The sequence below is a fragment of the Peromyscus californicus genome, unplaced genomic scaffold (assembly GCF_007827085.1).
Source record: "Peromyscus californicus insignis strain IS unplaced genomic scaffold, ASM782708v3 Scaffold_21__1_contigs__length_65335640, whole genome shotgun sequence".
In the NCBI taxonomy this organism is placed as follows: Eukaryota; Metazoa; Chordata; class Mammalia; order Rodentia; family Cricetidae; genus Peromyscus; species Peromyscus californicus.
The window spans coordinates 12781497-12801617 of record NW_026294514.1 but is presented as its reverse complement, the minus strand read 5'-3'; the positions used below and the strand labels follow the sequence as shown (position 1 = coordinate 12801617).

Here is a 20121-nt window from a genome sequence, read left to right as displayed (position 1 = left end):
TATATATATATATATATATATATATATATATATATATATATATATATATATATAAATGACACTCTAGGCCGGCTGGGGATCTGGAAATCTGGGCCTGGCCAGTGAAAGATTCCCCCGTACCCAGCCAGCTCTAAGGATCTCCCCTCTAGCAGGGCCCTGGCAAGGCTGGAACCAGGCCTGGGGGCGGCTGCCTCTCCAGGCTCCGCTAAGCCGCCGCCTCCCGCACGTCCCGGGAGGGAGGCGTCGCGGGGAGCTGGCCTCGGGCTCCGGCGGTTGCCCTTAGGGAGCCCCGCGGGGAAAGCATCATGAAGGCCGAGTCGGAGCCTCCGCTGGAGGAGGGCCATGCGGTGAGAGACGAGGGGCGCAGGACCCGGAGCGTGGCGATCTGGGGGTGCCCTAGCCAGCAGGGACCCCGGCCGAGCCGGGAACGGGGGGCACAGCCCTGTAACCGGGCCGGATCGGGGCGGTACTGCTGGGCGGGGCCCCCAAACGGGAGAGGAGTCCGACGGAACTTCTCCACGCTGCAGTCCGCGTTGCCATGACGACGCCTCCAGGCGGCTCTCGGCTGTTTCCGGTGGGGAGTTTGGATCCGGGTCTGGTCACGCCGTGCCCGTTCCCGCGCAAACCAGGACGACCTCCCGGGAAACCGTGGGTGAACCCGCTCCGCTCCTGGGAACGTCGGCCGGTGCCCAGGCTCTCCCTTCAAGCTTAGTCTGAAGGGGTCAGAGCGGGTTCGGACCCGGGAACCCCTAAACCTCCCGCGGGAACGGTGGGGCCCGCTTTGGCCCGGCAGCCTGAGGGGCGCAGCCCGATGACGTTTTGCGCCTGCGCCTGGGTGGGCGGGGCGAGCGGGGCGGGGCGGGGCGGGCGGGTGCTGGGCCCCGGGCTCCGCCGCGGCCCCTGGAGACGCGATGGGGAGGAAGCAGGTGGTTAACGAGCCTCAGGTACAGTCGAGCTGCTGGACTTTATTTAGCCTTCCGTTGAGCCGTCCTGGTTTTGAGGGGCGTAGGGTTGCGGTTTCTAGATGGGCGAGATGGGTCCTTTTTGCGGGACTTTTGAAATGTGGACTGGGTCCCACTTCATAGCGTCTGGAGAATAGGAGCGCTTTCGTGGGACCATCTATTCCTTCCCAGTTGTCATTTTGACTGCTGAGTAGCATTAGGGCATCCTCCAGTGTCCTAATCTTGTAGCATTTTCATGAATCTGTTTGGATGACTACAACAGTGGATTGCTAAAATGTATGCAAGCCTTTGGAATCAGTGCCCTCTGTAAGCAGCATGAGATACTTGAGATATTCAGTTGACTTCTAGACACTTCCGTTAGTATTCAGTTCTTTCAGAGATTTATTTGCTTTCTGAGTATTTTGCCCGCATCTATCTGTGTGCACCACTTGTGTGCCTGGTGCTCAAAGAAGCCAGAAGAGGCTGCCCATTTTCCTGGAACTGGAATTATTGATGCCGGGAGCTCCTTTGTGTGTGCTGGGAACTGAGCTGAAACTCTGCAAGAGCAGCAGTGCTCTGAACGTCCGAGGCATCTCTCCGGTGCTTGGTATTCTATCATGAAAAGTTTCAGAATGCTCTCAACTAGTGCTCTCTGAACTCGCAAACGTGATTTTTCTTACACAGGTAGAGCGGTGTAAATTGTATTCCACCACCAATACTTTCTGTTCTAGAATATGTTTTCTATTTCTATTTAAGATATCTTTTTAAAAAGTGTGTTACTTTGTGGCATAAAACCCTCAGTTGGCTTCCTACTTAATAAAACAAAATCCATATTCCTTTTCTTGGTCTGCAAGGCCCTACTTAATCTAGCTTTTCCGCTGCTGTTCTTGGTAACTGTGCTCCAGCCTTGGTGCTTTTCTTATCTGGAGCACTCGGAGCCCAGGCTTTCATGAAAAGCCATTTACTCCCCATTGCCTGCAATGTTGGCTCCTTTATCATGCAGGTCCCAGCTCACATAACCTCAGAGAGGCTTTCCCTAAGTAAAGTAGCACTTCATTCCTTCTATATAGTTACTTATATCTAAACACACACACACACACACACACACACACACACACACACACACACACACACACACACACACGGTATGTTCTAGTTTTATATGCATATGTAACTTTATCTTCCAATACTTAGCCACTAATGGAAGTCCTGTAAAGGTTGGTGAGCTCCATTTGGATCCTGTTCTGAATGCTCACAATAGGCCAGACTGGTTGGTTGAAATGTAAGAAGAAGAGAATTTTACATGGGATGTAGAAATAGCATATCTAAACTCAGCAGTCTAGTTTACGTTATCACCTTCCAAGTTTCACTGATAAACAGCTTCCAAAAGATTTCTGATCCATTTTATTCGTCTTACATCTGAACATCAGGTTTTTGGATGTGTAGCTTTGTGGTACTTGAGATGAATGAAGGTAAGATGCACCAGCTTTAATTTATGAGTTTTTTTTTGTTTTTGCTTTTGTCTTTCCCTTACTCCTACAGCATCCTCCACGGGCCCTTCCACCTGTGCCAAGGTAAAAATAATTTACAGTCATTTCATGATTGAACTTTAAAAATGGAAAAATAGGTAGAATAAAAGGAATAGTGTGATTGAAAGCTACAATGCTTCAGGAAAACAACAACAACAATAACAAAAAAAAAAACCTTCTTTGAAGACTTTTCCTAAAAATTTAGAGGCAAAAATTAGAGTCATGAGAATAATTGCTGTAAGTAATAGAAAAGTCTTAATCCAGCCCAGTAGAATAATGGTCTGTTCTGAATGTCCTGGTGTCCTGTTTACCAGAATTCTCCCGACGCCCTGGTGTTTTCGGTGATAGTTCCATCAGAGCCTAAGCTGATTATAACCAACAAAGGAGAGTTCTTAATCCGATTAGTCCCTCTAATTAATAGATAGTAGGGAATATGTATTTGTGCTTTCAAAGTGTTTTTAACAGTGCTGTTAAAACAGTATACTACTCACAGATAATAAGCTAGTTTATAAACTAGCTGACTGTGTGTGAAAACTTGTTGTATTTTTAAGGTTGTAATGATGTAAGTCAATTTTCAGTCAGATAATAATTAAGTTGGTTTGTTTGTTTCTTTTTTTTTCTTTTTTGTCCTGCTGATTACATTTGGTTGGGGTCATGAAGTGCTATTCAAGGTGAGTTGGTTTACTATTAGTGTGAAAAATCCTGCTGCAGTGTTTGGTGTTCTGAGGTAAGCATGAGTAGAGTGACACTCCTAGTTCTGGGAAGGCCAAGGCAGGGAGGCTGTGAGTTTGAGGCCTGCATGGACCACATAGTGAGATCCTGTCTGTAGGGGATTCAAAAGTGGAATCTGGGGGCAATGGCATACACCTATAGTGCCAGCCACTTAGTGGAGTCTGGGGACAGGGGCTTACACCTATAGTGCCAGCCACTTAGTGGAGTCTGGGGACAGGGGCTTACATCTATAGTGCCAGCCACTTACAGGCTGAGGGAGGAGAGCTGCTTGAGCTCAGGAGTTGAAGGCCAGCCTGGGTGACAGTCAAACCTTGCCTCAAAATGATGATGATGATGATGATGATAATTTTGATTCCTTACTTTGTTCTACTTAGAATTCAATCTGAATATAGTCTATAAAATTACAGTATCCATTTGCTATCACAGTCTCCTGTGACTGCCATTTTAAAATCGTGTATGGTATACAGTACTAGATTGCTCTTTGCAGCCCCCGAAGTCTATCCATCCCTTGACTTGCTGATAGCTCTGTATTAGACTGTACTTTTCCTCTTCCCCTTTAGGCAGGGTAGCACCTCCAAAATGTTTATTCGCTTAATATCTTAATGCAAAGTGGGACCACCAGGATGGCTTAGTGGGTGAAGGCACCCGCTGCCAAGCCTGATGACCCGAGTTTGATCCCCAGGACCCACATGGTGGAAGGAAAGAATTGATTCCTGCAAGTCGTCCTCTGACAGCTACATGCAAGCTGTGGTGTGCACATCTCCACCCACGCACGCACGCACACACACACACACACACACACACACACACACACACACACACACGCATACATATATACACAAAATAAATGGTTTTTTTCCTTTGAATAAAAAACCCTACTAGGTTAATTGCAAAGTCACCGGGCAACAGTCCGGAGCAATTGTCTTTGTTGGCGATGTGGTGAGATCCAGACCGCTTTTGTCACGTGGTTTAGTCTTCCTAGTATGAAGCTTCTTCCCCCGACATGCAGCTGGCCCTTTCAGAGTCTTGGCTCACAAATGACACGTATCACTCCCATCCAAGTACTGACCAAGCTTCACCCTGCTTAGCCTCTGAGGTCGACAAGATCAGGCACTTTCAGTGCTACAGACAGACACATACCACTTCTATTCAAGCCCCTGGCCAGAACCAATCTAGACCATTACCTCAGCGCAAGGGGCCGGAGACTGTCTGGGACCAGGTGGACGTTCCTTGAGCCTACTTTCTAAGTCACAGTTGTCAACATCACTGAGCAACAGTATACTACTGGCACCACGCTGTGGGTGGTGCCAATTGGCCTTGCCAGTTTCTTACCTTTCATTCCCCACGTATGTGAATGTTGGTTGGCTCCAGAGAAGAGAGGGAAAGTCTTCCTTACTAGAAGTTCTGTTCAGCTGATTCTCTGCCATTTTTCTTGTTGTTCTTTCTGTTTTTTAGATGATATTCCACTTAGCCATCCTAAGAAAAAGAAATCCAGAACGAAAAGCACACTAGGTAAGAAGTTCTGTGTTACGGGGGAATCACAAGTTTTTCCAGAACCTTACCCATGATCAGCACAACATACAGTCAAGGTTCCGGGGTACCAAATCATTGATATGTTGAGGACAGGGAGGCAAGGCCATGGGCGGCCTGGAGAATAACTAGGTGCGTTCACAGAATGAAGTATTGTGACACCCATGTTTAATGTTTACACTATTGTTGTGCTCTTCAGGTCTTTTGTCCCTAGATAACGTGAGTGTTTTTAACCTCTACTTGGTTCTAGACCTTTGAACACAATAATGGACTTAGACCTGGGATTCTTAGCTCTCCTAATCTGTGTCTTCAGGCCTTAATAACAGACCAGGAACCCCTTTTGCCACAGTTGCCTAGCTGGTAATCCTGGATGGGCTGGTGATCCTGTTGGGCTGGTAATCCTGGATGGGCTGGTAATCCTGATGGGCTGGTAATCCTGGATGGGCTGGTAATCCTGATGGGCTGGTGATCCTGATGGGCTGGTAATCCAGGATGGGCTGGTGATCCTGATGGGCTGGTAATCCTGATGGGCTGGTAATCCAGGATGGGCTGGTGATCCTGATGGGCTGGTAATCCTGGATGGGCTGGTAATCCTGGATGGGCTGGTAATCCTGGATGGGCTGGTGATCCTGATGGGCTGGTAATCCTGGATGGGCTGTTCATAACTCAGACTCAACACACTGGGAATTTATTACCCTCAATAGTCAGTTTCGGTTTTCACTATTTTCCTAGTGGCCTTGGGATCTCAAAGTCACTATTAGTTGATCTCTTCACTCTTTACTTAACCCCTCTCACTAGCCTAAAAGTCTGTGTAGTGATGATTGTTTTCTTGTTTAAAAGGAATCCTATTCTATGGGTACTGTCTTGGCTCTTTATAGAGTATTCTGGGTGTTCCTAAGCAGTGACTTTGTAGTAATATTTAATCTTTAACGTAATGTCATTTAATTTACTTTGAACCTTTGTTCCAAACTGTAGTACAGTTCCACGTACAGTAGTGGCTCGTGGGGCAAGGGTGTTTCTAAAGTGGCTAGCGGTGGCAGGGTGTGTGCTGTTGATGCCGAGGGTTCTGCTAGCTTGTCTTCAGGGAAGGTTCTGTTACTTTCTACCATCATAAAGCCTGGGAGTGTCACTTTCTCTCTAAATCCCTGATGAAACCGCCCCATGCCAGTCTTTACTGTTCATTAATTCAGTGACTGAAAAGTAACTTGGCCTCCATTTGTGTAACTCCGCCGTGTGTTCCCAGTGCTAGGGGAGCCCAGGCCCCCACGTGGTGTGCAAATGATCTTCCACTCACCGACATCTCGAGCCACAGGTGGCCTTCCTCTAGATGCCAGTGAGGCCAAGAACACTCGCCCTTGTTCTCAGTATATTTTTATTCTTATTTTGTAAGGAATAGCAGTAGGCGAGAGAAGGTAGTCAAGAATGATTCAAATTTCCCAAATTATATTGAAATTCTGTTAGAAGGTTTCATTAGGGGAAAAGTTGGAACTTCTAGATGACCTGTTACCTCCAGTTACTAATTCATCACGATGCCGGGCGGTGGTGGTGCACGCCTGTAATCCCAGCACTCGGGAGGCAGAGGCAGGTGGATCTCTGTGAGTTCGAGGCCAGCTTGGTCTACAGAGCTAGTCCAGGACAGGCTCCAAAGCTACAGAGAAACCCTGTCTCGAAACCCCCCTGCCAAAAAAAAATAATTCATCACGCACTGACTTACTACTGAAGGAGGGAACTGTGGAGGCGGTGGAGTTCTTAGGGCAGGGGACAAGAGTTGTCTATTATGTCACGTTGAATTTGTACCTTTTTGAATGCTTTGAATGTTCTGAAGCGATGTCTCCTCCTCTTCATTCTGCCGGCCTTCTTTTTGGCCCTCTCCTCCTCCTCAGCCTTCCTAATCCCACATTTATTTATTTCCCACACAAAGCCCAAAGTTAGAGAGGGGAGGCATGAAGTCTCCAGGGCACAGTTCTGAGAAGAGAAAGTGTTGTATACAGAGAACACCGTAGGTACCCTTGTCCGTCTTTCTGACTCATGGTCTCTGCCCAGGCTGACGCGTTTTCCTCCTGTCTTCCTGTAGCTTCTGCTTCTTCGGAAGGCCTCGCTGAGCCCGTTGTTGACAGGCACTCTGAGAGCAGTGAGCCGCCAGCTGCAGGGCTCAAGGAGTCCCCAGAGGCTCCTGTCCAGAGGAGGCAGAAGAAGACAAGGCCACCTCCTGGTATGTGAGGAGACCAAGGTTAGACAGTGACCGAAGGTGTGATTTTGAACCTTGTTCCCATAGCTGTGTTCTTGCTTGCTTTCTTAAAACACCCACCACTTCAGCTCCAGTGACCTCAGGCCTCTTTTCAGGTTCTTTGATCACATATATGTAGTGTATGAGAGAAGAAGTTAAAAAATTCAGGCCTAAAACAGAAAGCTCAGATCTCAGTGCATGCAAGAATTTAGTAAATAAAGTGGATTTCAGATTAGTAAGATGAATTCTGGATTAACAATAATCGAATTAAACAACAGTGTAGTATGCTTTCTTGTTGGGACCGCCAGCTCACAAATAATGACACGGAGTCTTATGAATTATGAAAGCTTGGCCACTAGCTTAGGCTCATTCCGATGGCTCTTATAACATAAGTTAATTCATAATTTTATTAATCTACATTCTGCCACATGGTTTTTTTTCACCTCTGTCCCATTCTGTGTGTCCAACTCATTCCATCTCTCAATGGCGTCTCCCCTTCCTCTCTCTGCCAGGAAGTCCCACCTATCTCTCCTGCCTAGCTGTTGACTGTTGAGCTTCTTATTACACCAATCACAACAACACATCTTCACACAGTGTATAAATATTCCACAACACGACAGTTACCATTTATTGAGTATCTGTGACTCAGGCAGTGCTCTCTCAATGTAAACAAAAATACTGTGTGCGTGTGCGTGTGTGCGTGCGCGCATCAAGTTAGCAATGCTATTTGCTTTTTAAATTAGAAGATCTAGTGTTGATCTGAGCATAGTACATACCTGTAATACCGACACTCATAAGGCTGAGTGAGACAGGAGGATTGCAAGGTGTAGGCCAGCTACATAATGAGTTCCAGGCTAACCAAAGCTACAAGGCAAGATCTTGTTTCAAAAAAGACCACAATACAAAAATAAAATCAAAGCTAGAGTTAATGGGAACAGGTACAGTAATACAGTAATAGAAGCATAAATTGCATCAGTCTGTCCAGATGTCTAAGAGTAAGAAACAGCTGTAATAATTGATACAATGAAAGGATATTAGCTTTATAGTAAAAATGGGTAACCCCGAGAACACTGTGGTTAAATAATCACAATTTATCTAAGTAAGTGTAAAACAAGCACAGGTTAGAAGGATTGTTCAAGTGAAGTAGTGTCCTGGGAAACCATCTGCAAAGTATTGTTGAGTCAACAACAAAGGTTATAAAACAGTATGTACTGAGGGGGTGTCTCACTTCCACAAAAATATACTAAGATTGTTATTACTTATTATGAATTTCCTGTGGTTGCTATAACAAGTTACCATAAACTGGGAGACTTCAACAAACAGCATTTATTTCTTCATAGTTCTAAAAGATAGAAGTTCAAAATCGAGGTGTCCACAAGGCCGTGCTACTTGCAGGGGCTCTAGGGATGGTGCCTTCCTTGCCACTTGGAGCAGCCAGTGTTGTGGGATGATCTTTTTGTATATTGTGAAGATGTGTCTTTGCCAAGGTACCTTCTGATTGGTTTAATAAAGAGCTGAATGGCCAATGGCTAGGCAGGAGAGCATAGGCGGGATTTCCGGGCGAGAGAGGAAGAAGAGAGGCAGAGATGCCAGCGAGACACAGAAGACGTCATACATATGGTACTAAGGAGAGGCAATTGGGCCACATGGCAGAACACAGATTAATATAAACAGATTAAATTATAAGAGCTAGTTGAATTAAGTCTAAACTAAAGGCCAAGCTTTCATAATTAATAATAAGTCTTTGTGTAGTTATTTGTGAGGTGGTGGTTCAAAGAAAAGTCCGATTACATTCTAGTAATTGTTGACGATCATCAGCATCCCTTGGCTGTGGAAGCATAATGCCAATCTCTGTCCCATCTCACACTATTTCATTTTGCCTGTTTCCCTGATTCTCTTTATGTAAGAAACCTGTCATTGGATTTAGGGTCCATCCTCACCCAGCATGACATCATCTTAACTTGTTTATATCTGCAAATACTCTATTTACAAATAAAGTTATGTTAGCAGGTTCTGGGAGTTAGGACTTGCATGTGTGTTTCTGGAACATAATTCAATCCAGAACATAGGTCTAAGCACACATAGACACAGTGAAAACTGGGGATGTTAGCAGTGCTAACAGAGATTAGGTTAAAAAAAACAAGCAAGAACAAAGCATGTTATCATTTTTTTTTCCATTTGAGAATACTTATTACTTTTATAGTAGTTGGAATAGGACAGTAGACTGACTTTGTCAACATAAAACAAAGTGAAGGAGTAACTATGAGGCTAGTGTGCACTGTTAACACAAGTCAGTGTTTCGTTTGAGACAAGGTCTCACTGTGTAGCCCTGGCCAGCCTGGAGTTTACTGTGTAGACCAGGCTGGTCTCAAATTCACAGAGATCTGCCTGTCTCTGCCTTCTGAGCGCTAGGATCAAAAGCGTGCACTACCACACCTGGCTAAGTTTTTCATTAAAAAAATTTTACACTTCTGTACTATAATTTCAAGTTTTAATATCAACCAATATGGAAAAAAATTTAAGAAACCTAATCCTAGCTGAGTATGTTGTGACGTGCATTTAGCAGGCAGTTCTCTGAATTTAAATTAGCCTGGTCTACACAGCAAGTTCCTGGGCAGCTGAGGGTACAGAGTGAGACCTTGTCTCAAACACCAGCACTGCCCTTAATAGACAAGAATTGGTCCAACTCAAAATCTTCAAGTTCTCTGGTCTCCCAAAAGTCAGGAGACGGTGTTGTTTTTGTTTTTACCTTGTAATCATGTGTCACATCTCATTTTCAGAGTTGGAGACTTCCTTCGCTGGGAAGCCATCCAGTCCATCTTTACTACGAAATGAAAATGGCATTGATGTGGGGCCGCCTGCGGAGCCGGTGATTCCAAAACCACGAAGGAAGGCAAAGTAATAGTTACCCATCCTTCCAGCTCTCCCCAGGAGGTGGTGCTGGTGTTTCATTTAGAGATCTGGAATAGTAGCTCCTCACTGGGTCTTGGAAAACACTGTATTTGTATATGTCAGGATAAGTGGTATTATAGGAATACAAGCTAAACCAATGTATGAGAAATTTGAAAAGTATAGAACACCAAAAAAAAGAAAAGAATAGTATATGGAAATAGCCTAAGGAGTCATCTCTAAAAAAGCATAAAATGAAGAAGATACTTTTATATGAGTTTCAAAAAGTGAGATAAAGATTAATGATTAAAGATAAGCTACTGTGATTTGTTTCTTTATGTTAATGGAATTTGAACTATTTTGCAATAAGCATAACTATTGTGTTTTAATATAGGTCATATAATATACAAGAGCATACTTTGTGACAAATACCCTGGAAGTTACATAACATTGATGTTTGTACTTAAAAATGACTCTATAAACAATAATCAGTTATATTTAGAATTTTATAATTTTAAGTCAGGAGCAATTCTAGTCCAGTCAATGACCGTTTTCTAGATGACAAAACTGAGATCCACAAAAATGTGGGCAGTTTGAGACCTGTACTAGTTCATAACAAATCTGTTTGAGTAAACAGCATATTTCTACATTCCAAGTTCAGGACTCTTTCCATTACATTCATGGGTAATTTCTTATGTGGGTCTTTAAAAATTCAGGCATGATCTGTTTTTTCAAAGATTGTCCCTGATTTCAGGAAAACCCAGCCAGCCGAACTACAGTATGCTAATGAGCTGGGAGTCGAAGATGAAGACATAATTACGGACGAGCAACGCACTCTGGATCAGCACTCGAGGTTCACAGCGCCCACTGGAATTAGCCAGCCTGTCGGCAAAGTGTTTGTGGAGAAAAGCCGTAAGTAATTTCATGTTTTGGAGTACAATTGCTCTAAATATGGTAGAAGGAAATCTTTAACCTGGAAATTATAGTTCTGATGACCTGACTGAAGGAAATGATAAAAAATATGAATGACAATTGACACACAAAACTGTTATTATAGTATTTTTCCCCCAGCTGGATTTTATTTATTTACTTTTTGTTGAAAATGGATTTTTTTCTATGCAATATGTTTTGATTACAGTTTCCCCTCCCCCGGGTCAGGTGTTGCCCTTAAGTAGCACTGTCTACCTCCTGTGAGACAGGGTCTCTCATTGGGCTGGAGCCCACTAGACCAGCCCAGCTGACCGTCAAGCCTTAGCAATCATCGTCTTGTCTCTGCTCCTGAATGCCGGGATTCCAAGCACGGCAGCGGCTGTCAGGACAGGCATTTCACCAGCCGGGCCATCCCCTCAGCCCCTCTTCTTCTAGCCGTGTTACCCAGTCATTCTTATTCCAGTCTCCTTTAGTGTAAAAACTTCCTGTTGAAGAATTGATCATAAAAGGCACAGGTAGTTCTGTTGGCTATCCAGTAAATTTTTTTTTGGAGAAAATTCGTTATTCTTTCATCCTTCAAAACATCTGAGCAACAGGTTTTGTGAGGGTAATTGAGATGGAATCTTGCCTGCTTCCTGAGGTCAGTTCTGGAAGAAGAACCCTCCTAACCAGTGTAAGTGTGAAGTCTCACTCCCGAATCTCAGGAGAACTTTATGAAATACACTACTTCTTTCCTGCCGATACAGAAGGCTGTGTACACCCTCCAACATCCTTCCTGTCGATACAGAAGGCTGTGTGCACACACTCCAACATCCTTCCTGCTGATACAGAAGGCTGTGTGCACCCTCCAACATCCTTCCTGCTGATACAGAAGGCTGTGTGCACCCTCCAACATCCTTCCTGCCGATACAGAAGGCTGTGTGCACCCTCCAACATCCTTCCTGCCGATACAGAAGGCTGTGTGCACCCTCCAACATCTTTTCCCAAGAATTTTAAAGAATTTTTTAAATAATAGCTTGCCCTGATACTGTAAACATTTTATGTTTTTAAAAATTATTTCTTTTTAGAAACCTATTTTTTTTTAAATTTTATGTTTTGCCTATGTGTACCACATGTGCTTGCAAAGGTCAGAAGAGAATATCTAATAATAATAATAACTGAGCCATCTCTCTAGTTCCTAACATTTTAATTTTAATATTCCTAAAGTCTCTAAGTTACCTCTATAGACTGTCATGCTAAAGGGTTTTAAATTTAATTATGAGTTGAAAGTTTATTGCTGGATTTCATTAAATACCGTTGACTCTTAAAATTGTCATTTAAACATCAGCTTTGGGTTGAGAAGAAAGCTTATTGGCATTGTATTATTTTTTTTTTTTTTAAGATGAGGAAATTGTACGTCTAAGCTGCGGAAAGTGAAAGAAGAGAAAAAAAACTTACAGTCAAGGAGAATTTTTAGATTTAAAAAAAAAAACAGGAAGCCGGGCGGTGGTGGCGCACGCCTTTAATCCCAGCACTCGGGAGGCAGAGCCAGGCGGATCTCTGTGAGTTCGAGGCCAGCCTGGGCTACAAAGTGAGTCCCAGGAAAGGCGCAAAGCTACAGAGAAACCTTGCCTCGAAAAACCAAAAAAAAAAAAAAAAAAAAACAAACAGGAAAAGTTCAATCTTAGTTTCAGCCCTCCTTTTAACTTTTTTAAGCATCTGTGCTTGTGTGGTTTAGATGAAAGACATGCGTGTGAGGTCAGAGGACACGTTTGTGGAGTCAGTTCTGTCCCTCTACCTTTGTGTGGGTCGAGGGACCAAGCCTAGGCCATCAGGCTAGATCTGAGCAGCACCTTTACCTCAGGAGCCTTCTTGCAGGACCCGCCCCCCATTTTTTTTTCTGCTTTAAGATTTTATTTTGCTTCAGTTAATTCTCTTGTGTTTGTGTATGACTCTGTGTGGGGGTATGTGGATGTGTGTGCGAAGACCCGTGGAGGCCAGAGGTGCCGGAACCCTTGGAACTGGAGCTGCCGTTGGAGCCTGAACAGAGGTGCCTGGAAGAACACTCTTAACTGCCAAGCCATCTCTCCAGCCCCTTGGTTGTTCTTGAGACAGATTCTCTTGTAGCCCTGGAACCCCTGAACCCGCTGCCAGGGTGACAGGCATGCACTGGTATGCCGGGCCGAGGCTCTCACATGGGTTCTTTCTTGCTAGTCAGTGGTAATTGTGTTTGCTCTGCTCTGCTCTCCAGGGAGATTTCAGGCGGCAGATCGTTCGGAGTTGATAAAGACCACAGAAAACATAGATGTGTCGATGGACGTGAAGCTGTCCTGGACCACCCGGGATGTGGCCCTTTCGGTGCACCGGGCTTTCAGGTGGCCGCTTTTGTTGATATTCATTAAGCATATGTTAATTAGATTTCACCGTTTAAAACCAAAGGAAAAAGCCATGCCTGTTCCATACTTTAAACAAAATCGACAATTTACAATGGTATACAGATCTATTATTATAGACATTCCACTTGTTCTTTTCATAATATATTGAATTTTATTTTATGTGAAGAGATTTTAAAAATACTATAGCTTTCTATTTTAGTGATTGGTGTGTAATTAAACCCTTTTCCGTGCAGGATGATCGGTCTGTTTTCGCATGGCTTCTTGGCTGGCTGTGCTGTGTGGAACATTGTCGTGATCTACGTTCTCGCCGGAGATCAGCTGTCTGACCTCTCCAACCTTCTGCAGCAGTACAAGCCCTTGGCATACCCCTTCCAGAGCCTTCTCTACCTGCTCTTGGCTCTGAGTACTGTTTCAGCATTTGACAGGTGAGGCTCTTGTGACAGGGGATCATCCTTCTAACTTTGCTTCAGGGAGAATGGTGAGCAAACCATGTCACTAACTGTGAGTTTTCAAAATAAGTGATAGGATATCGACGTCATCATTGTTAAACCAGTCTTTGGGTTAGCATGGCCGTGTGTTTTCACTGTATCTTCAGAGATGCTGTTTCCACACGATGTCACCTTCATGAGTACTAGGCTTAGACATTCATCACTTATTTTGGGGAACACAGGTCAACCCATGTTTTAACCATCAGCAGGGCTGGAGAGATGGCCCAGTGGGTCCAGATGCCTTCTGTCAAGCCTAATGTCCTGCATTTGCTACCCAGGAACCACATGGTGGAAGGAGACAGCCAACTCCTGAGAGCTGTCCTCTACCTCCACATGTACACCATAGCTTGAGGGGTGTGTGTGTGTGTGTGTGTGTGTGTGTGTGTGTGTGTGTGTGTGTGTGTGTACACATGCATAGCTGTCCACACAAACCAAAAAAAATTCCTGCCTACTTACTGTCATCATAGTTTGCCTTTCTGTTTCTGTGATAAAACACTGACCAAAACAACTTGGGGAGGAAAGGGTCTGTTTTATCACACACTTTACTGTTCCCCCATCAGGGGAACCCACAGCAGGAACTCAACAGGGCAGGAACCTGGAGTCATGAACTGAAGCAGAGACCATGGAGGAGTGCTGCTCACTGGCTGGTTCAGCCTGCTTTTTCATACAACCCAGTACCACCTATCCCAGGATGCCATCGCCCACAGTGAGCGGGGCCCTCCCACATCAATTCTTAATCAAGGAAATGTCCCCATAGACTTGCCTACAGGCCAGTCCTGTGGAGGTTATTTTCTCAGTTGAGGCTCCCTCTTCCCACGTGACTCTAGTTTGTGTAGGTTGACAGAACCAACCAGCACTGTGGCTTGATGGTCTACAGGAAGAGGAGGAAGCTAGTGAATTTTGTAATAATACTAAATTCTTCTTGTTGGATATTTGATGTGGCCTTTGCAACAAGGTAGATGCTCTTTCCTGTTAAGTTTAATCTTTAGCTACTTAGAGACCCATGGGCGACGATAGACTCGAGAAGGGAAAAGCTTGAAGGAGGAAGTACCAGCCGGACGGTGACAGAGACTTTCGCATTTCGTTCTAGGACGGACTTTGCTAAAACATCAGTAGCCATCCGGAACTTTCTGGCCCTGGAGCCAACAGCTTTAGCCTCCTTCCGTAAGTAATAGTTTACCTCAATAACTGTTAGGATTGAGGAGTGAGTTATACTGTTGTGTTGAACCAAGAAAAATACTTTTCAGAGGTTTTTAATATTATTTCTTTATATGAATCATTACTTTTTTAAGCCTGTGAAATTGTAATTTAAAACATGGTAGGAGTAATTTTGATAGAGTGTTTTTTTTGAGGCAGGATCTCTTACATAGCTCAGGCTGGCCTTGGACTTCCTGTGTAGTTGAGGATAGCTTTGAACTCCTCCTCATCCTCTTTGCTCTCCCTTGAGTACTGGGACTTGCAAGCATGCCCCGCCATGCCTGGCTTACAAGTGTTTTTCAATAGACGATCATCTAAAGCACTTTCAGAAGTTGAGTTTGTGTGTGAGGTCCTGGGGTTAATGCCCTGCACCAAAAATAACAAAGTTAAATGTGTTGCCCTTCATTACTTATTTGGCTGCTGTCTTTTCCACTTGTCATTAGGCGGACACAGCTGGCCTGGCCTTTTAGTAATAAGTACCACTTATGTATTTCTGGCACTCTACAATACATTTTGTTCTGGGTTACAATAATTTTATTAAAGCTAGTTTGAGGAGCCTGAGCAAGTCATCCATATTCTTAAAAGATCATCTAGGTTCCTTCTTGCCAGTTCTGATGATAAGGTAGTGCTCATCTGTTACACTCTGTGCCGTATCCATGCCAAGTAATGAAAAGCTGCCAATTGAAGTTAAGTGAATTTCTTTTGTGTAGTCATTCGCCAAAGTGTGGATTATTTTCACCTTAAAGAACCTATAAATCCAACATAAACAGAAGGTGATATTGTTAGTAATTTGACCTTTTTTTCTTCTCAGTGTACTTTGCTGCTCTAATACTGTCTCTGAGTCAGCAAATGACAAGTGACAGAATCCACCTTTACACACCTTCTGTGAATGGAAGCCTCTGGTAAGAATTCACAGTAATGTTAGCAGTTGTTATGGTAGCAGCAGCTACAGAGGAGTAATGATACGTCTCCACATTTTCATCCATAGAGCACAACCAGCCTACATTTCTGTTTATAATAAACCACAAGAAGAAAATACCTATTCTGTTGGTTAATGGATAATGACCTTTTTATAGCTTATCAAATAGCCCAGGCTAGCTTCAAACTCCTTATTTAGCTGAGGCTGTCTTTGAACTCCTGATCATATTGCCTGTACCTCCTAAGTGCTGTGGTATCCAGCTTATACCTGGATTTTTAAAGGAACTGTCTTCTTTTCAAAAATATGTTTTAACTCTTCAAGTCATCATACAGTGGATTGGAGGTGCCCTGTGTCTTTACCCCAGGCGGAACCCTAAGACCACAGAGCAGTGGTATGCAGGTGCCTGGAATAGAGGCCAAGAACTGAGTGGTGCTAGAAGAGACTATGGGGGAACCGGCATTTTCAGACGCGTGGCCAGCTGCTGCTGGGGTTATAGGATGCTGAAATTCCAGTTTGTTTTGAGAGAGTGAATAGGGGTGGCTAAGAGAGAAAGAGAAGATGGGCAATTGAGGAATATTGCCATGGTGTTGTAAGGGAAACTGTCAGGACTCTTGAGGGGAATACCAACTTTTCATTTATACTGATCTACAGAGATCTGTTTAGAGTTCAAGTTGGCTTTGAACTGCAGGTGTGTGCAGAGGCTTCTTCCGTAGTTGTTTGTTTTGGAAGACTCTTACTTTATTTCATACTTCGTATTGCTCTAGGAGAGGACTTCTTTTTAAAAGTTTATGAAATAGTTACATTTGGACCTGTGAACAAGAATGAAGGCATTTCTACTGAGCGCTTGCTTCTCTTCTCCAGGGCAGCGGAAGTCGAGGAACAGATTCTTGGGCCATGGATCATCGTGAATTTGGTGGTGGCTCTTCTGGTTGGGTTGTCCTGGCTCTTTCTGTCTTATAGGCCAGCCATGGATCTTAGTGAAGGTATTAAAATAAAAAGATATGAGTATTCTGATAAGTATTTGCTCCTGATTTTATAAAGTTTTCCAGTAATAATTTAATAACCAATACATTTAAAATAAGCTATCAGAAGGACAATGAAAACAGCTAGGTCTCAGAATGGGGGAGGAAACAGGGTGGGGGCCTGGAGAGTTGGAGCCTGGAAACACTTCTGCACATCCGCACCGTGTGCCTTCTTGGAATGTTTGGGTATTGCTAAAGCTCTGCTCTCCTTATCCTCAGTCTTCACTTGATGACGTCACACTTCATCAGTATAACCTCTGTCACACAGAAGTGAGTCTCGCTGGCACAGACCCTGTCCATTCTTAGTTTACCTTCAGTGTGCCCAGTGCCCAGTGAAGTCACTGATCTCTAGACCCCAGGCCCTTTTCAGAACACTCAAAGGGAAATTCCCGTTAGCAAACAGCTAGCTCATCAGGAAGAGCTCTGGGAACACTTGGTATTTTATTACACACTGTACCTCCTTGACAGGGCTTCCCCATTTTCATCCATTCACACATGAGCACTGTAGTTACATCATTTCTGCCCACCCCCAACTCCTCCCGTGTCCCTCCTTCCACGTTCATGACCTTTTCTTCTATAATTATTTTTGTTACAGATGTAAATGTGTATAAATTATATGCATATAAATATACAGTCTATTAAGCCCAGTTATCGTTGCCCATATGTGCATGTGAACAGATTACACCAAACCAGGATGTGGTTTCCGTGTGTATTTCATGTGTGAATGCACCATTTTGCGTGATAATCCTCTTGTTGTCCCTCTAAATGTCCTGCTGCTTTACCCACTTTGCTGTCTTGGGCTTTGGGACTGAGTAGCTGGTGAGTCATCAAAGCGCTTGTTATGCAGACATGAGGCGCTCCAAGCACCTGTGGAAACCCAGGCACAGCGTTATGCACCTGCAGTCCCAGCACGGTGAGGGAAGAGGCGGGTGGATCCCTGAGCTCATGGCCAGCCAGCCTCGCCAAACTGATGAGCTCCGGTGAGAGACCCTGCCTCAAAAATAATGTGGAAAGCAATAGAGGAAGACAGCTGACATCAGCCTCCAGCTTCTACATGTATGTGCACACATGCACACACTCATATGAACATGTATGCACCACACACATTCATACACAAAAACATTGCACATTATATTATTTTGCTGGTTTTTTTTTTTTTCTCACAAGGTATGTTTTTTGTCCATTCAAAGATTTTTTTTATTTACTGGTTTATGTCAGAGGACTTTTATTTTCTGTATTCTCAAGGTTTAATTTTTTTTTTATTTCTTGACATTTTAATAATAAGTAATGTTTCTATGTGGAACAATAGTTTAATTATGAAAATGTCAACTAACAGCACTCTGGAGTGTTGCTGGGACTGATGCTGCATCTGGCTGGTGTGTGCAGGTTCCATATTAATTATAATGAGTATGATGCAGAGCAGGAGTTTTAGAAACCTGCTGACTTTTAAGGATGGCAAATTTAAAAAGTGAAAACAAAATGAGTGTAATAACTAGTTCATTGGTCTTTTGAAGATGAAATGGGATAGCATATTAAGGTATTTTAGTAGACACCTAATGTTAGTTGAGAATCCTTCTACTTCTCCCCTGCATTTTATTACCTGATAGAATTAGACCTCTGAGCTCTTTAATGATTCTAGACTTCCTAGGAGACTTAATTTTCTTGGTAAGATGTGTTGCATTGTCTTTATTATGGGTATTTTATTTTAAGAGGTTTATAATGAACTTAAAACTTGAACTTTTAAAAATATAAAACATGTACACTTGCTACTAGCTTAGCATTTAGATAAAAGACTCCCTGAATAAGTTACACTCGTACTTGAGGACTTTGTATTACCATGCATACATGAGTATTTATTAAGCCAGAAAAGTCTTTTTTGAGGAGCTGAGGAAATGTTTAAAGTGTGACATGTTCATTTTCTTCTCCAGAGCTAATGTTCTTCTCTGATGTGGAAGAGTACCCTGAGAAAGGAGTCCAGCCGACTGCATAGTGCCCACCCTCCACTGCAGTAAAGACCCGCACAGTGCCCACCTTCCACCACAGTAAAGACCCGCACAGTGCCCACCTTCCACCGCAGTAAAGACCCGCACAGTGCCCACCTTCCACCGCAGTAAAGACCCGCACAGTGCCCACCCTCCACTGTAGTAAAGACCCGCATTTCCCCACTTTGTTTTTAAGCATATTTTTATAAGATATTTATATATGTATTTATAATTGAGCTTTTGTTATATAATGCTGAAATGCGTCTGAAGATTATGAAAAATGTTTCAATTGTATCTGGTCTTTATACCCAACATTAATTTCTATAGTATTGTCACCTAAGTGATACAGGAGATAATGGGCTAAAAAAGCAGGCAAAAGTGTTTGTTTCCTGTTCTCTCAAATTTGATATATGCATAATCATAATCATAATAAAAAGCACCAATCTAAAAAAGCCATAACCTCAGTGTTATAGAATAGATATCACGTTTAAATGTAAATTTAGAGAATAGGGTAGAAGGGAAATGCCTTCATTTTGTATTTTTGATGTCTCCTTATTGAACACACTACAGTATAAAATTTGTGTTTTCTGAATCTGGTAAATGTTTGTGTATCATGTAAGAATTACATTGTAATTTAAATTGAAAGATGCTTTACTTCATGGCTAATAAAACAGACATATTTTTTTGAGAGTTTTATAAGTTTTATTTTTCCCTTTTAAAATCTGTGCTGGTTCTCTTATCTGGTTGCACATCAGGATCTGTGGGGAGCTTTAGAAAAACAGCTGTAACAGCTAGGCGTCGTGGTGTGTGCCTGTAATCCGGCACCTGGGAAGTGGAGGCAGGAGAGTCAGGAGATCAGTGCCAGCCTCAGCTACTTAGCAGGCGTGAGTCCAGCCTGAGCTACACGAGAAACCATTTCAAAAACTAAAAGCAGCAACAACAAACACAAACCATGAGCCATGAACCGGCTCAGGCCTGTGATTTGGGGCTAACCTCTGTAGAGTCTCCACGCTGCCTTTTTACAGTTGATGGATATCAAACCCAGGGTCTCATTCTGGCAGGCAGGTGCTCTACCATTGGGCCGCATCCTGTGTTTCTGTTTGTCTGATGAGAAAGGGTCTCGATGAGTGTCTCAGGCTGACCTCAGACTCCTGATCTTCCTTCCTAACCTCTTGAATGCTGAGGTTGCAGGGCCTGCTTCTTCTTGTGAGTCACAAGAAATGTGAGTGGATGTTCACCATCCTCATTCTCAAACTCTGTCAGGTATCTTTAGGTTTCTGGGAAATTTTACTCTTGGAGTGGGTTCTGCCTGGAAAAAAGCTGTCTGCACACACTTGAAATGCTTCTTCAGCTGGTGGCG

The 20121-nt window shown here is 43.5% G+C and overlaps 1 protein-coding gene across 3 annotated transcripts; it reads left to right on the top strand.

The window, feature by feature from the left end:
• Positions 1 to 290: 290 nt before the first annotated feature.
• Positions 291 to 19451, top strand: Tmem237 (transmembrane protein 237). Of its 3 annotated transcripts, none has more exons than XM_052749539.1 (13): positions 291 to 347; positions 2484 to 2515; positions 3131 to 3141; positions 4658 to 4714; positions 6807 to 6944; positions 9740 to 9857; positions 10603 to 10760; positions 13009 to 13132; positions 13387 to 13578; positions 14732 to 14805; positions 15650 to 15740; positions 16619 to 16740; positions 18708 to 19451. In XM_052749539.1, the coding sequence occupies exons 1-13, from the start codon at positions 306 to 308 to the stop codon at positions 18767 to 18769; spliced, it is 1221 nt and encodes a 406-aa protein (XP_052605499.1). In that variant the 5' UTR covers positions 291 to 305; the 3' UTR covers positions 18770 to 19451. The 3 variants fall into 3 exon arrangements, with proteins under 3 accessions (XP_052605499.1, XP_052605501.1, XP_052605500.1); XM_052749540.1 differs by lacking the exon at positions 291 to 347 and adding an exon at positions 897 to 944; XM_052749541.1 differs by lacking the exon at positions 3131 to 3141 and having other exon boundaries at positions 328 to 347.
• The last annotated feature ends 670 nt before the right edge of the window (positions 19452 to 20121 follow it).

Excerpts from the sequence above, each read along its gene's own strand:
- Tmem237 (XM_052749539.1), top strand. The coding sequence starts at position 306 with ATGAAGGCCGAGTCGGAGCCTCCGCTGGAGGAGGGCCATGCG. Across the intron at positions 9,858-10,602 it reads AAACCACGAAGGAAGGCAAA|GAAAACCCAGCCAGCCGAAC; the intron begins GTAATAGTTACC and ends CCCTGATTTCAG. Across the intron at positions 15,741-16,618 it reads TCTGTGAATGGAAGCCTCTG|GGCAGCGGAAGTCGAGGAAC; the intron begins GTAAGAATTCAC and ends TCTCTTCTCCAG.